Source organism: Acomys minous (assembly GCF_964271855.1).
Source record: "Acomys minous genome assembly, chromosome: 2".
In the NCBI taxonomy this organism is placed as follows: domain Eukaryota; kingdom Metazoa; phylum Chordata; class Mammalia; order Rodentia; family Muridae; genus Acomys; species Acomys minous.
The window spans coordinates 41,939,719-41,954,647 of NC_140484.1; the positions used below are offsets into that span (position 1 = coordinate 41,939,719).

Consider the following 14,929-nt stretch of genomic DNA (forward strand, 5'->3'; position numbering starts at 1 on the left):
TGAAGTCTCCAAAACTCGGGAGAGACAGAGACCCAGATGGTCATCTCTTGTCACCAAATGAGGCTTCCAGGACTGAGACTGGGTTGCATTTGTTTGAGTTGTTGACCAAGGAGTCCCATGGAAATTCCCCAACAGCCCAGGCAACTGCTAAGAAAATGGGATGTTCTCCCCAAACTGACAGCAAGGCCTCATTGCTGAGGACAAAACCCAGACAAAATAATTGAGAAGTCAAGACGGTGCCTCCATAGAACCTTCACCCCTAAGTCCTGGTGGTTTTGGTGCAGGTAGGTACCCTGCAAGCTAACAAAAAAGAAATGTAAACACCAACCTACCCACAAAACCTTTGACCTACAATCTGTACTGACTGTAAGATACGCTAGAGCAACAGTGGCACAGAACTTGTGGGAGTAACCAACCAATATGTGATTGACTCAAGGCCCGCTCCATGAGACAGAACCAATACCCAACACCGCTTGGGGAACCAAAGACCCCAAAGGCCTAGGATAAAGCCAAACACAACTAATCTAAACAAAACAAATAAGTGCTTAAAATCTTTCCCTATTCAGATCCCTTTAACTTCAGTCAGTTCTTATCCCACATATGCTAGAGTCAAGAACCACCTACAAGTACACAGAACCACCAGCAGCCGCCTAATAAGCCACCCTCTCTCGTGCTCCTGGGATTTAGTTCTCCTTCCTTAAGAACAAAAGCCGGAGATGCTGAGGCCCATCTTGAGCATCATCTCTTAGAGAGCTAGTCTTGGTCCTCCTGGCCATCTTACCCCTCCATCCCAGTTCTGTAATTTAGTGTTCCACCAAAGCTTTTTAAATGTGACTCTTTTTTTTTTTTTTTTGGATGCTAGTAATTAAACTTAGGGCCTTACATATGCGAGGCAAGCACATCACTTATCATGAAGCTATATTCCCAGCCTCACATTACATTTTAACCAAATATGTCCATCGCTCCAACTGTGAGGCCCCTCCAGCAAGAGCAGGGATTATCGGGGTTTTATGACGTTCATTTTGCAGCCCCACTCTTACTCTTCAATGCAACACTCGATAAGTGCTCCCTAAGTGTTGAATAAGAAAATGGATGTATAAAAAAAATAAATAATTCCCCCTTTTTTTTTTTCCAAACTGGAAAATGCTCAGCTCAAATGTTATTTCTCCAGCCTTGCCTCCAATGAAATGTTGCTGATGGTAGCCTTGAATTTTTTTATTCTTCAGAATCCATTTCTCAAATTTCTGGAATTGCAATCGCATACCACCATAGCCAGTTTATGGGGTGATGGGGACTGAACCCGGAGCTTTGCATACTCTAAGCAAGCACTCTGCAAGCTCGCCTATGGCCCAAGCCCCATTGCTATTTTTCTTAGATTTCATTCATCTGTGTACCTTAGGATGTTCATCTTAATCACATTGTGAATGAGAGAACTAGATTTCAATTCTTTACTCCTCTGTCTCTTCCTTCATCTTGACTTTGCTTGTTTGTTTGTTTGTTTGTTTGTTTGAAACCGCATCTCTCTATGTAAATATGGCTGTCTGTAATTTGCTATGTAGACCAAACTGCGTCTTTACTTCTTAAAATTTGTTGTTCAGTTCACTCCACCCATGTCTCCCAACAGAAACTCTTGCCAGAGTAGGGTGGTTCATCTTTCCCAGAAGTGATGATATTCTTGGCAGTACAGATCTCATCAATAAACCAATTAACAGCATAGGGGAGGACTTGTGTGTGACAACCCAGTCCTGCCCTAACTCCTGTCTAAGCTCTGAGTCCTGGCTTTGGCTCCAGTCTCTTGTGAAACACTTCTATTTTCTGTGATGGTTAAAAAAAAAAACAATAACAGCAACAGAAACTTGAGCTAACATCTGCCACTGCCCACTTCTTGTCATGGGCAGAGCAGAAAGGCACTTGATCCTGACACTGTTGGGGTGTGTTGGCTTTCTGTATCCAAGAGAGTGCATCTGGACAGCTTAGCCAAAAACCTATTTGTATTGTCTTCTCTGCTATTTGTCTTTCCATCTCAGTATGCTTAGAATGTATCAAGCTATATGAGTATCTGAGTTTACATATGATTTTGATTTATTTTAAGACAAAGTCTCAATATATAACTCTGGCTGGCCTGGAACTCACCATGTACACCAGACTGTCCCTGAACTCAGAGATCTGTCTGCCTCTGCTTCCTGAGAGTGTGAAGGTTTCTCTGTGTAGCCTTGGCTGTCGTTGACTCGAGTTGTAGTCCAGGCTGGCTTCAAACTCATGGAGATCTCCATGCCTCTGCCCCTGCCCCTGCCCCTGCCCCTGCCCCTGCCCCTGCCCCTGCCCCTGCCCCTGCCCCTGCCCCTGCCCCTGGCTCTGGCCCTGGCCCTGGCCTGCCCTGCCCTTGCCCCTGCCCCTGCCCCTGCCCCTGCCCCTGCCCCTGCCCCTGCCCCTGCCCCTGCCCCTGCCTCTGCCTCTGCCTCCCCGAGTGTTGGGAGTACAGGCTTGTCCCACTTCACCCAGCTTTCAGCAGAGCATCTTTATTTTATGTGTATGAATGTTTTGCCTACATGTATTTATGCTAGTGCATCAAGTGCATTCGGTGCCCACAGCAGCCAGAAACAGGAATTCCAGAAGGTTAGGAGGAACAAAATATATGTGTATACATGTTACTAAGGGATAAACATTTTCTTAGAAGATTGTATACTAAATTTTTGTCCAACTCCATTCTCCTAAATTAAAAGCATGAAGTTTCTGCAGTCTTGGGGGCCCAGATGCTTAACGCTGGGGTGAAATAAAGGCCAGTCTGATCCAGATTGGGGGGAGTTCTGTATGCACATTTCTCTCTCTCTCTCTCTTTCTCTCTCTCTCTCTCTCTCCCACCCACCCCCGTGTGTGTGTGTGTGTGTGTGTGTGTGTGTGTGTGTGTGTGTGTGTGTGCGCGCGCACTCTGTGTTGTCCTCTGTAGACCAGGCTGACCTTGACCTCATGACCTCCCTAATGCTAAGGTTACAAGTGATTGCCAGCATGTTCAGCCAGAATCAGCAACGTCTTCTCCGATATGTGTCTACCTCTAACCAATGGTCTACGTGACTCCATTCCTCCACACACCACGTTTCTAGCTGGATATCTCACATTAGCTATCCAACAGACACCCCAAACCTCTCACTCCGATCTCACACCACTTCTTTCCTGTTTCTTAGCCTGACAAATGGCTCCATCACACTCCCCCGTGCCTGACACAGTAACCTGGCATTATCCTTTTCTGTTCTTGATCCCTCAGTCTCCACAGTCTGTCTCTGAGTCCTGTGACATCTTAAACACCTCCCAATTTCATCTCCCCTCTCATAGCCATTAGTGTCATTAGTAGTCACCTTGGTCTGGACTCTCATGGTTCAATGCTTGAATTACCAGTTAGTACCAGTTAGCTAAGTGGTCTTCCTGTCCCTCCTATGAGCCTCTTAGTGGCCTTGCATGGAGTTCTGCGCTGGCTTCAGTCTGTGTTTAATATCTGCATCCCAGGCTCTTTCCCCGTGAGCATTGCTCACATTCACCCTCGTCCCTCACTACCTCCCCCTCCATGCTGGAATCAAGCACAGTGGCTTACTATAAATCTAAACCAACCTCACCTCCTGCCTCTCTCCAGAGCACTCCTTCAGCCTACCCTGCCAGGACCCAGTTCTGCTCCATTACGCTCAGCATGTTTTTCCAAAAGCCTTTCCCCAGCCTTCAGTCTGGTGCTCCCTTACAACTCTGGGTATCCATCCGTCTACTTATTTACTCAGCAAACACGTATCCAGCTCTGGTGCCCAGACAATGTCTACACAACTATGAACAGAGCAGACCAGGTCCTTGGGAGCCAGGTTAGCTTGCTTTGTGTAGTTTTTGTTCTATTTTTGTTTTTGGAAACTGTTCATATGATAAAATATATATATATATATTCTGACAACAAACAATTTGGAGGAGGCAGGGTTTGTCTGAGCTCACGATCCCAGGTTATAGTTCATCACCATAGCAGGGAGGCCAAAGCAGTGAGAACTGAAAATCTCCAAGTCACATCTACACATAAGCATGATAAAAGCAAGATGCCTATAAATAACTCTATTGTCATTGGCTAAACCAGACAGCCCTAGTTTCTCCCCATTAGTGTTGTGCAGTGGACCAGGGGAGGACGCTTGCTTTCTAATTAAGATCAGGCAGCCATCATTAGGTAAGCTAATGTCTCTTAACAAGGGCACATCAAAGCAGAACGCAAACCATATCTGAACAGTTTCATGTGGACTGGAGACATTTACGTGGGTCTATGTTTCTCTACTGGACTGAAGATTTCCTACCAAATCAAGGGTGGCAGCTTCGAGTATTTCCTGCCCAAGTTCATCAACAGAAGATCCCCAAGACAGGATTCAGGGGTGACTGGCAGTCCTGGGCAGATCTGGAGAAAGCATACATGTTGTGTTCTCCTTTGTCTTCCTGCTTGGAGCTTGGGCCCTGGAGCTCCCGCAGCGAGCATTTTCTGGCCTTGGTATTCATCCCCTCTGCTGATCTCTCTTCACACACCTCATCCATCCTTTGGGAGCTGGTGAACCTTGTGCTAATTCTGGTTCTGTAACACGGAGATTACAAGATTTGGGGATACCCCCACCTTAGACTATAAATTAAATAGAAAGAAAAGTATAAATTTTCCTGAAACACTGAACTGTCATACTAAGAAATGAGGATGCGAAAACAAGCCTAGAAAATTGCCTACATGAGCTGGGCATCTGTGTCTCATCCACTTTTGATTGTCCAATAATTTTAGTTACTAAAAATAAAACCACCCGATGAGCACAGTGGCACACACCTGTAAACCCAGCACTTCGGAGCCTGAGGCTGGAGGGTTATGAAAGTTTGGATACCGCTGTGTGTAGCTGATGCCTCCAGAGTCTCCTCATGCCTGTAACACACTCACCTCCCTATGCATCCTCCTCATGCAGTCATAAGGCCTGAACTTTCTCAAGCTGCCTGTTTCTGCACAGCACTCCTCACCCCAGGGCCACCCTGTAGGAGTTGAATTCATGGGGCTGGCTTGTGGGAGGCGGATGAAATTGGGCAAGGGCAGTGTGAGGGAAAGCAGATGGTGAGCTGTTCTGAATTTTAAGGAAGTGTCAAAAGGTCTGTCTTCCCAGCCTCCAGGCTCTGTTGAAGCAACGATGATATGGGCCCTTAGCCTTGAAAAAAACAGAAAACACGCAGGAACTTAGCCCTTTGTTAACCCAGCGCCTCACTGTACAAGGCTCGCAATACAGCAAAGCAGGACGTGTAAACGAAGTCACTGGTTTCCACCAAGGCTGCTATGCACCACCGAATACCGCCTGAGGTCTGGACTTCAGCCAAATTTTGAAAGGAGCCATCCTTAGTTTCTGCCACATAGGGGATCGGTCTGCTAGTCTGCTGCACAGCACGGGGTTAATCCTTATAATAATCTTTATAATAATGCATATATTTCAAACTACCTAGCAACAGGGATTTTGAATCCTGAAGGAAACCACAAATGTTTGCTGCGATAGGAGGAGAAATAAAAGCTTCACAAACATTCCTTCTCCAGTGCTGGGAATGGAGCCCAGGACCTTCCTTGAGCACATTGGGCAGGGCCTCTACCACAAAGCTACACCCTGACCCCCTCGGGTTTCAAAAGCATTCCACGTGATTTCTCATTTAAAAAAAAAAACTTTTGCTGTGACACACAATCTTTCGTCATCAAATTCTCAGTGTCCAGACTGAGAGTCTCTGTGGATGAGACTGGGGGTCCTGGGGGTTCTGTTAGTCTTTACTTTGTTTTGTAGACACTTGTCATATCCTGAGTTACCTTTCTGTTTCAATTTACTTGACATTTTCCTTACTCCCAAGTGTTCGGACATCAAGGCAGAGGTTAGAATCTGAAATCTGTCTCATAAGGTGATTTTTTTTCTCTCTCTCTCTCTCTTTCAGGAAAGGGGGCTTTGAACTGCTTGTCCTGTGTCTGGAACTACCATTTTCTGGGAGGATTTTGCACCCTGGATTGTGTTGTTGGGGAATACAGAGATAGAGAGGTACTGAGACCCAGGGTTGGTGTACGACTCAATTCCTACGTGTCATTCCTGAAAGTGAAAATAGCCTCCATTCCTACACTCAGCCCAGCCTATGTTTAACGTAACATCTCTTTTGTTCATAAAATAGTCAAGCTACCAACCTGCAGCATCCACCTAAGTCACAGGAACTGAAAGGTTGTAAGATAATATGAGCCCTGTAGCCATTCTTTATGACCACAGAGGAAGCTCAGTGCCCTATTACAACAGAAATACAAGCTCTACTGTTTCTGGCTGTCTGAGCAGACATGTGAACACAGGAGGAAGCTCGCTGGCCCTGCTCGTCCATTGCTACCACATCTTATAATGGGTGCAGGCTGACCAGCTCTCCCAGGAGCCACAGCGCTTCTGAACCCATTCACTTCTTGATTGTGTTTCTAAACTTGAAGCCACAAGAAAAATGCATCAATGGTGGAATTAAAACAAATAAGCATATTTACATATAAGCTCTCTTTGAATTTTGACATCAAAATTACAGTTCAGAGATGCAGGCTCAGAGAAGTTAAATCATTTGCTAACAATCGTGTGGTAGGAGTGTACCCAGAAGATTGGACAATAAGACATGAAAACATTCTACAAGCATCTAGGATGCTCCAAAATGCTTCAAGAAAAGCAATTTCCACTCCTTTTTTCTTTTGTTTTTGTGTGTTTATTTTTAGTGATACATAACACATACAAGGCAAGTGCTCTGCCACTGAGCACCCAACCTTTGTTTCTCCTTCTCCTCGTCCATTTCACTGAAGCTACAGATGTACAGTAAGAAGGCATCTTCTGGACCAATGAGATGGTAGTAGGTAAAAGTGCTTGCTGCACGTGCAACCTGAGTGCAATCCTCAGATCCCATGATGTAAGAAGAGAAGCAACTCCTAAAGGTGTCCTCTGACCTCCACATGCATGCCTCCCTGTGCATCTGTAAACACATACACACACACTACACACACACACACACACACACACTACACACACACACACACATACACACACACACTACACACACACATACACACACACATACATACACACTACACACACACACTACACAGACACACACATAACACACACACACACATACACACACATACACACACACACACACACACACACATACACAATAGTAGTCATAATAGTAACAATACTAATAATAATTTAAAATGAGGTGACTTTCCCTTCCCCATATTTCTAAGCATCAGGCAAGAGCAGAGTTGTTGCCATGGACTTTGAACTCCCTTCCTATGGGTTTTAAGTGTCATAGCTGTAATCATCAGGTATATCTTGTCACCACAGAAGCCAGGCAAGTAGCCAGTATAAAAGAGTAAAGGCCAAAGAAAACCACAGCACTAACTTGATGGAAAGCAGAAATCAAATCCTAGCATTCAGTAGATTGAGGACTAAAGCAGGGCAATTGTGAGTTTGAAGCCAGGCCAGGCTACATAGCAAGACCTTGACAAGATAGAGAGATAGAGAGATATAGATATAGATATAGATATAGATATAGATATAGATATAGATATAGATATAGATATAGATATAGATATATTAGATAGATAGGTCAAGAAGAAGGAGGAGAAGGAAGAGCAGGAAAAGAAACTGCACATATATATATAAAAAGAAAGAAACTGATTCGTCACCTCTGTCAAATAAAAAGGGCTGGAAATTGCATCAAATTGGAGAACATTAAGAAGAGGGCCCACAGCTGCACATGGTAGCACGTGCCTTTAATCCAAGCACTTAGGAGGCAGAGGCAGGTGGATCGCTGTGAGTTCAAGGTCTGCCTGGTCTACAAAGAGAGCTCCAGTACAGCCAGAGCTATTACACAAAGAAACCTTGCCTCTAAAAAGCAAAAAGGAAAAGAAGAAAAAAGAAAACCAGAACCCTCACCACCACTCACATTCTTCCCTGTCCATAGAGACAAGAGAAAAATAGTCATTCAAAAGCTCCAGTACCCGGTTAGTACCTCTGCACTCAAAGATGGCCTTTTCACTGTTCTTATCAGGGAGAGAAGTTTAACTGTGAAAAATGCCACGAGAGCTGCCTGGAGTGCAAGGGACCCGGAGCCAAGAACTGCACCGCGTGCTCTACTGGCCTGCTGCTGCACATGGAAGACAGCCGCTGCCTGCACTGCTGCAACGCTTCCCACACCCACAGATCCCAGGACTGCTGTGACTGCCAGAGTTCCACAGGTGAGGGTGGACTAGGAAGAAATGGCACGTCCTCAGAAAGCTGATGGGTGCAAAGTGGGAGGATGTATAAAAAGTCCGCAAAGTACCTGCTGTGTGTCCGCCACACTTGAAACCTCTTGGTTCACAAGTTGGGTTGTTTTGTTTTGTTTTGTTTTGTTTTTCATCACTGTGATAAATAGTTGAGGAAAACTATTTAAAGCTGGGTTTATTTTGGTTCCTGGTTTCAGGGATTTGAGCTTATGGTCACTTAGCTGTGGTGTTTCTAGGCAATGGGGAGCCTCAGCATGGTGGCAGAAAGCATGTGGGAGAATACCACAGCTCACCTCGTGACAGTCAGGAAGCAGAGAACCTTGAGAAAGCACTTCTTTCCAGGGCATGCCCCAGTGACTGATTTCCTTCAACTAGAACCCAACAGCTATTTCTCACCACCTCCAAATAATGCCACTATATTATGTATCCACACCAACAGGTTCATCTATGGAATAGGTCAAATCCTCAGGATCTGTCCTGCCCTAAAAGTTCATCGACTAGCAACCATGCCCCCAAGTCTTTGGAGAGATAGCTCAGGTCCAAACCTTAATCAAACAGAGCCATTTTAGGAAAAAAGTGGTGGGGCCCAAAGATTGCCTAAGCTTGTTCAAGTCCACAGCAATAGTAAGGCTCATCAAGAGCCAGAGTGGTTAGGAGATGCTGGTCTTATGCCCAGATCTAGAGATCCCCAAAGACCACTCAGGATCCACTTCCTATGCAAGTGCACAAGAGTTATTTATTCAAGCCCAGGCAAAGAACTCCCTTCCTCACCGACACAGCAGATTAGGAATGAGAGCCAGGAGCTTAGAAAATGTGTGGCTTTTATAGGTTTTAGACAAAAAAGGGGGAGGGGGTTGCAGTATATGACTGGATGGCATTTGAACAGACAGACATGTCTATCCCTGATTGGCTACTGTTATGTGCCAGACCATTTGTGGTCAGTTTGACCAGCAGAAAGTATATTTGGAGTCTGGGTGCTTTTCCAAGGTGAGCTGATTGGCTGTTGGTAGGTGAGCACCTAAGGAATGTCAGGCCTGGCTTATGTGTGGTTGAAGTAACCTCGTACAGGGACTTTTACCTAGACCTGAAGGTATAAACAACTTTTTATTGGCTCTTAGCTTGCCCTTATCCAGGGAGTTCTTTCTGGGCTAGAGTCAGAGGTCTTTTAAGAAACAATGGAGTCTGGTAGTCCTTGAACAGAATGGAGTTAGTCAGACTCCACACAGGCATGGGGTCGGTAGTTCAAGGCCACTCTTAGCTAAACAGAAAGTCTGAGAGACCATCTGGGGCTACTTCAGTTTTTTCAGACTGGACTTCATCTTTTAAAAAAAAGTCACACGCACACATGAACACACACATATACACCCCAGATGCTCCACTGGAATTTGAGCTACAAAGTCCCAAAACCTCACATTCTTTCTACAATTATGCTGCCCACCCTCAGCTTAATTAAGTCTAGAATTTGACCTTTATAAATGTGTTTTGTTCCTTTTTATCTTCGCTCTTGAGGGGAAGGGGAAAAGCAATTGGCTACCTTGATTCTGCTGAAGAATCACTCTAACCTGGCTCACGTCTAGCCATTTTTGTCAGAGATCTCAGGCATCTGAGAATTGAGCTATCACTGAAAACTAAGACTAACAATTCCAAGTCTTCAACTGCCCACCAACCTCCACATTGAAGCTTAAAGATCCTCAGACCTGGAGATGGCTCAGGGTTTAGGAGCATCCTTATAACTGCTTACGATGTAACTCCAGTTTCAAGGGATCTAGTGCTCTCTTCTGGTCCCCTGAGGTACCAGACACACATGTAGTATATATACATGCATGACACAAAACACTCATACAGACATGTGCCCTGAACAATTTTACCACTGACCCATCAATGTCAGCCATGCATACACATAAAAATGAAGAGGAGTACATCTTCAAATCTTCTAACAAAACAAAACTGAAAGATTCTGAATGGAGGGATTCCCCTCTACATGGAAAACATATTCTATTTTTTCCTTTTTTCTTTTTATTTCCATTTTATTTCTTTTATTTCCATTTTATTTTATTTCCATTATATATATGTTGCGAGCCTAGCCTTTAATAACTGAGCCATCTCTCCAGCCCATTTTATCCTCCAGAAATAGACCATTGGGACTCAAGTGTGTCATGCCCGACCAAAACCAGTATCTGTTTTGTCCATTTGCAAGTAAAGAAAATCTGGAAAAAGAAAGAAAGAAAGAAAGAAAGAAAGAAAGAAAGAAACCTGAGGGCTATAACTGATACCAGCCATTTATTTATTTATTTACTTATTTATTTATACTTCAGCATTTCAGTTAGTTTCCAAGGATCACCTTTCCATGAACCAACTCTTTCCCTCTGAAGCTTCCTTGCTCACCAAGAGCAGCTGGGTTCCCCAGATTCTCCTCTGTACCACCCCTCGGGGTCGGATGCTGTGCTGTCAGCTGAGAGCAACAGCCCTCATTACATCTTGGGTGCGGATTCTGAAATGTCAGTTCCATGAAAGACATTAATAGTTCACCTGGTTCTTAAGAGACAACAGGGGCAACCCCACAAGAAAAGTGCAAATCTTCTTGGGCTAAGGATGAAGTTTGTGATAGAGAGTTATCATATGGGGAGAAATAAAGGGCCCAGATATTTCAAGCTTAATTGGGCCTTTATTACTGAGACATCTCCACCTACAGAGAAAATAAATGGTAGAGGCTGGCCTTGACCCAGCAGCCTAAGCAAGAATAGTCAGATGTGAGTGCGTTCGACACCCTGAAAAGAAGGGAACCTCCAAAGGTCTAGTGTAGCTTGTCTGACTCAGGAAGTGTGTGCATGGACAGATCACATATCTGTCCCTCTAATATGTTCATATTTCCTCCAGGGGAAAAGACTGTGCTGACACTGGTAATACTGAACAAAATAATGATAATAATGTAATTTTAGAGGAAACATTTTTGATTGGTAGACAAATCCTGTTAGACTAAAATAGAAATCCCACTAAACACCAGCAGGGGAGTCAGTTACTGGGGTTACTCAGTTGCAGGACTACTTGCAAGGTCCTTGTGGAGGGCTAGAGAACATGAATGAGGTGTGGGGGAGGGGAGGAAAAGCCTACTGTGTATTAAACTGTGTGCCTCCAACTGGGCAGATAGCTTTTCCTCTAGTTGTTTCATGCTTTCTTTGCCTTACTGTGTGGTAGATTAAAAAGAAAAAGTCATAACATTAGTTAAGCTACTCAAGTCATACTGCTCGAATGAATGAATGAATGAATGAATGAATGTAAGATAAGAAAAATCAGTACTCAGGAGGCAGAGGCAGGCAGATGGCTGTGAGTTCGAGGCCAGCCTGGTCTACAAAGCGAGTCCAGTACAGCCAAGGCTAACACAGAGAAACCCTGTCTTGAAAAAACAAAAAAAAACAAAAACAAAAAAACCCCAAAACAGCCCCCCCAAAAAGACAAAAAAAATCAGCTAAATACTGAAGTTATGGTTAACCTTTCTTTCTTTAGTGCTCTTTTGGTCCTTTCCTGCCCCCTTACCCCACCCCCATACCTCTCCCCCCTAGTGTTCTCAGTGAAGCCCTGAGAACAGAGGCTTAAGAATAAGAAAGGGTGCCTACCGGGTTCAAGGCTAGCCTGGTCTACAAAGCAAGTCCAGGACAGCCAAAGCTACACAGAGAAACCCTGTCTTGAAAAACTAACCCAAAAAAAAAAAAAAATCAGGGCTCCAGAATTCAACAATACTATAAATCCCTTGCCATTTAAAATATAAACCGGTAGTCTGGATTTTAAGATGATAGAGTATTCCTTTTCTTGTTTACTCAAGGAGTGCTAAGAATATACAAGGAAACCAAATACAGTGGTCAGAGAATTTGCCTCCAGAATCTCACCTGGAGTTGAGACTTATTGGGAAAATCCATTTGTTTCACAAACCAGTTCTTGTCTATGGCAAACAAGTCGGCCCAAATAATTCCATACATGACTAAGAGTCCGTGAGCTTTATATAGTATGCTTTCCTGTTCTTGAACCGTGGGAAAGTCACGCTGGATCAGTCTAAAAGATAGTTGGGGAGACTACTCCATTTTAGATAAAATCTGAGTTCCTGTTTAGCAGTAGCTAAAGGGAAAAACAAAACAAAGCATTTCTCAAGAATCGAAGAATCACTGAGAAGGTTGGACCTTTAGAGACTGGCCCAGGGGTCCATTTTGGATTTCACACTTACTGTTTGAGGAGCATTGGTTGGTTTTTATCAGACATGGAAGGTAAATTTTGAGCTTTGGTAGAGTGGTGTTCCGCCTAAGAAAACAAACAAACAAACCAATGATTTTTACCATTTTAGATGTAAAAAAAAAATGGAGAGACAGTTCTTTACTTCAGAGCCTGGCTTATCCCAATTGTTTTCTTCTTTCCTCCTTGCTGCTGCCTCTGGGACGGGACGGCCTTCCATCAGAGGAGTGCATCCTTCCAGTCAGTGAGGCAGCGCCCTCGCCCTCAGAGAGCGTCAAGACTGCTCTGCTGGTGACCTCCGGAGCCATGCTGTTGCTGCTGCTGGGGGCTGCTGTGGTCGTGTGGCGGAAATCCCGAAGCAGACCTGCGCCGGCAAAGGGGCGCTATGAAAAGCTGGTGGAACCCACTGTGTCATACTCCCCCTACAGGAGCAGCTATCTTGAGGAGGACCAGGTGATTGAGTACAGGGACCGGGACTACGACGAAGACGATGAGGATGACATCGTCTACATGGGCCAAGATGGCACTGTCTACCGGAAGTTCAAGTATGGGCTGCTGGATGAGGCGGAAGATGATGAGCTGGAATATGATGATGAGAGCTACTCCTATCAGTAAACAGAGCGCCGCCCCCATCCCTCCCCCTTTCCTGGTCCCCACGCTCTCAGCCCCGCTGGGAGCTACTAAGGCATTGGCTAAGGCGTGTGTGTTTGTGTTTTGTCCTAACCTTGCATCCAATATGAATATGTAAGGACCTTGGAGTCTGCTGTGCTGCTTTTGACTAGCTGAGTGCAATGAACAGATCCTGCAAGGGGAGAATTCAAAGGCGTTTTCCTCGAGGGTATGTCAAGACATTAAACACTGGAGGCAAAAGGAAGTGACATCTGTTGAACACTCTAATGTGATTTTTAAAGTGGTTGGGACAGGGGACCTGTAAGGATTCTGCTTTCAAGCTGTACCTTGAGAGGCCCTGCTACCTTCCAGAATTCTGATATGTAACTAGATAAGGAGGAAGTAGAGTTAGCAGAGAGTTGTTGGGTCCCGGGTGGCAGGTCTCTCCCCTTTCAATCGTGTTTAAAAAGAAAATCTGGGAGCTGGAAAGATGGCTCAGAGGTTAGCAACACGGGCTGCTCTTCCAGAGGCCCTGAGTTCAATTCCCAGTAACCACATGGTGGCTCACAATCATCTATAATGAGATCCGGTGCCCTTTTCTTCTGATGTGTAGGCATACATGCAAGCAGAGCATTGTGTACATAATTGAATAAATCTGTTTTTAAAAAGATACATCTCTGAGCTGGGTGTGGTGGAGCACTTGGGAAGGCAGAGGCAGGTGGATCTCTGAGTTCGAGGCCAGCCTGGTCTACAAAGCAAGTCTAGGACTGTCTCAAAAGACAAACAAAAAACCAAAAAAAAAAAAGAAAAAGAAAGAAAAGAAAATCTGTAAAGACCAAGAAAAGGGCTTGCTGTTTCTTTCACAGTACCCCTGGGGAGCCTCAGAGCTAACAGATCATGAGCTCACTGGACCCAGAACCTTAACAATCCAAGGGCAGAGAAGGCTCAGGAGGAAAGCAGGCAGTGCCAAGTCCGGAAAGAAGGAAATTGAGCCCAAGAATGTCACCCTTGTGATTCTCTAAGAGCCTTTTTGGTAGGAAATAATAAAAGAAACATTGTAATAGTAACCTAACACAAAAAGACAAAAATTTCCTCTACTCTAAAGAATTAAATTAAGATGTTAGCTGCTAAACCAGAGCAAAGCTTCCATCCAAGAGTCATCAAAGAAATTTGGACTCTCCGTAAGAAAAAGCGGCATACAGGCTAACTTTTAAAACTTCCCATCACGCTGTTGGAGAGCTGCAAACAGCTTCCCAGCTCTTTTCAGTCCTGTGATTTTTGTTTGTTTGTTTCTGGGCTTCCTTTTTTCCACTCTGGTTCAGTGTGTTCTTAGATTATGCAGCTGTGGGCATTTTTTCCGCAGATGGTAATTCATAGGGAGGGCCCTGTGTGCAAAATTACACAAGCATTTGTTATACTGGAGCTCCTTGTTATAGGCAGTGCAATTAAAGTGCAAATGACATCATCGGATGATGATAAGCATAATAAAATGAACCGCACACCTACCACTTGCCAGGCATTAAGCTGATTAACGTATCTCACCCACTTAATATGATGCCACCCACCCCTTGTGTTTATGGGAAATCTGAGGCTTCACTAACTAGCTCAGGGTCGTAGACAGCTCATCAAGACTGAAGGAATGAGAATGACTTTAAAGCAAAGCTGGGCATGGCGGCACACTGCTGTAATCTCAGCACTCCAGAGGCAGAGGCAGGCAGAACTCTGTATGTTCGAGGCCAGCCTGGTCTACAAGATGACCCAAGACAGCCAAGGCCACACAGTGAAACCCTGTCTCAAAACAAACAA

At 44.6% G+C, this 14,929-nt stretch overlaps 1 protein-coding gene across 3 annotated transcripts in view; it reads left to right on the forward strand.

Moving 5' to 3' along the window:
- Positions 1-13,948, forward strand: part of PCSK5 (proprotein convertase subtilisin/kexin type 5) — a 440,201-nt gene extending 426,253 nt beyond the window's left edge. For all 3 annotated transcript variants that reach the window (XM_084770008.1, XM_084770009.1, XM_084770010.1), the window contains 3 exons: positions 5,947-6,047; positions 8,077-8,263; positions 12,738-13,948. In XM_084770008.1, the coding sequence (XP_084626134.1) occupies positions 5,947-6,047; positions 8,077-8,263; positions 12,738-13,129 (680 nt within the window). In that variant the 3' untranslated portion in view covers positions 13,130-13,948. The remainder of the gene's footprint in view (positions 1-5,946; positions 6,048-8,076; positions 8,264-12,737) is intronic.
- Positions 13,949-14,929: the final 981 nt, after the last annotated feature.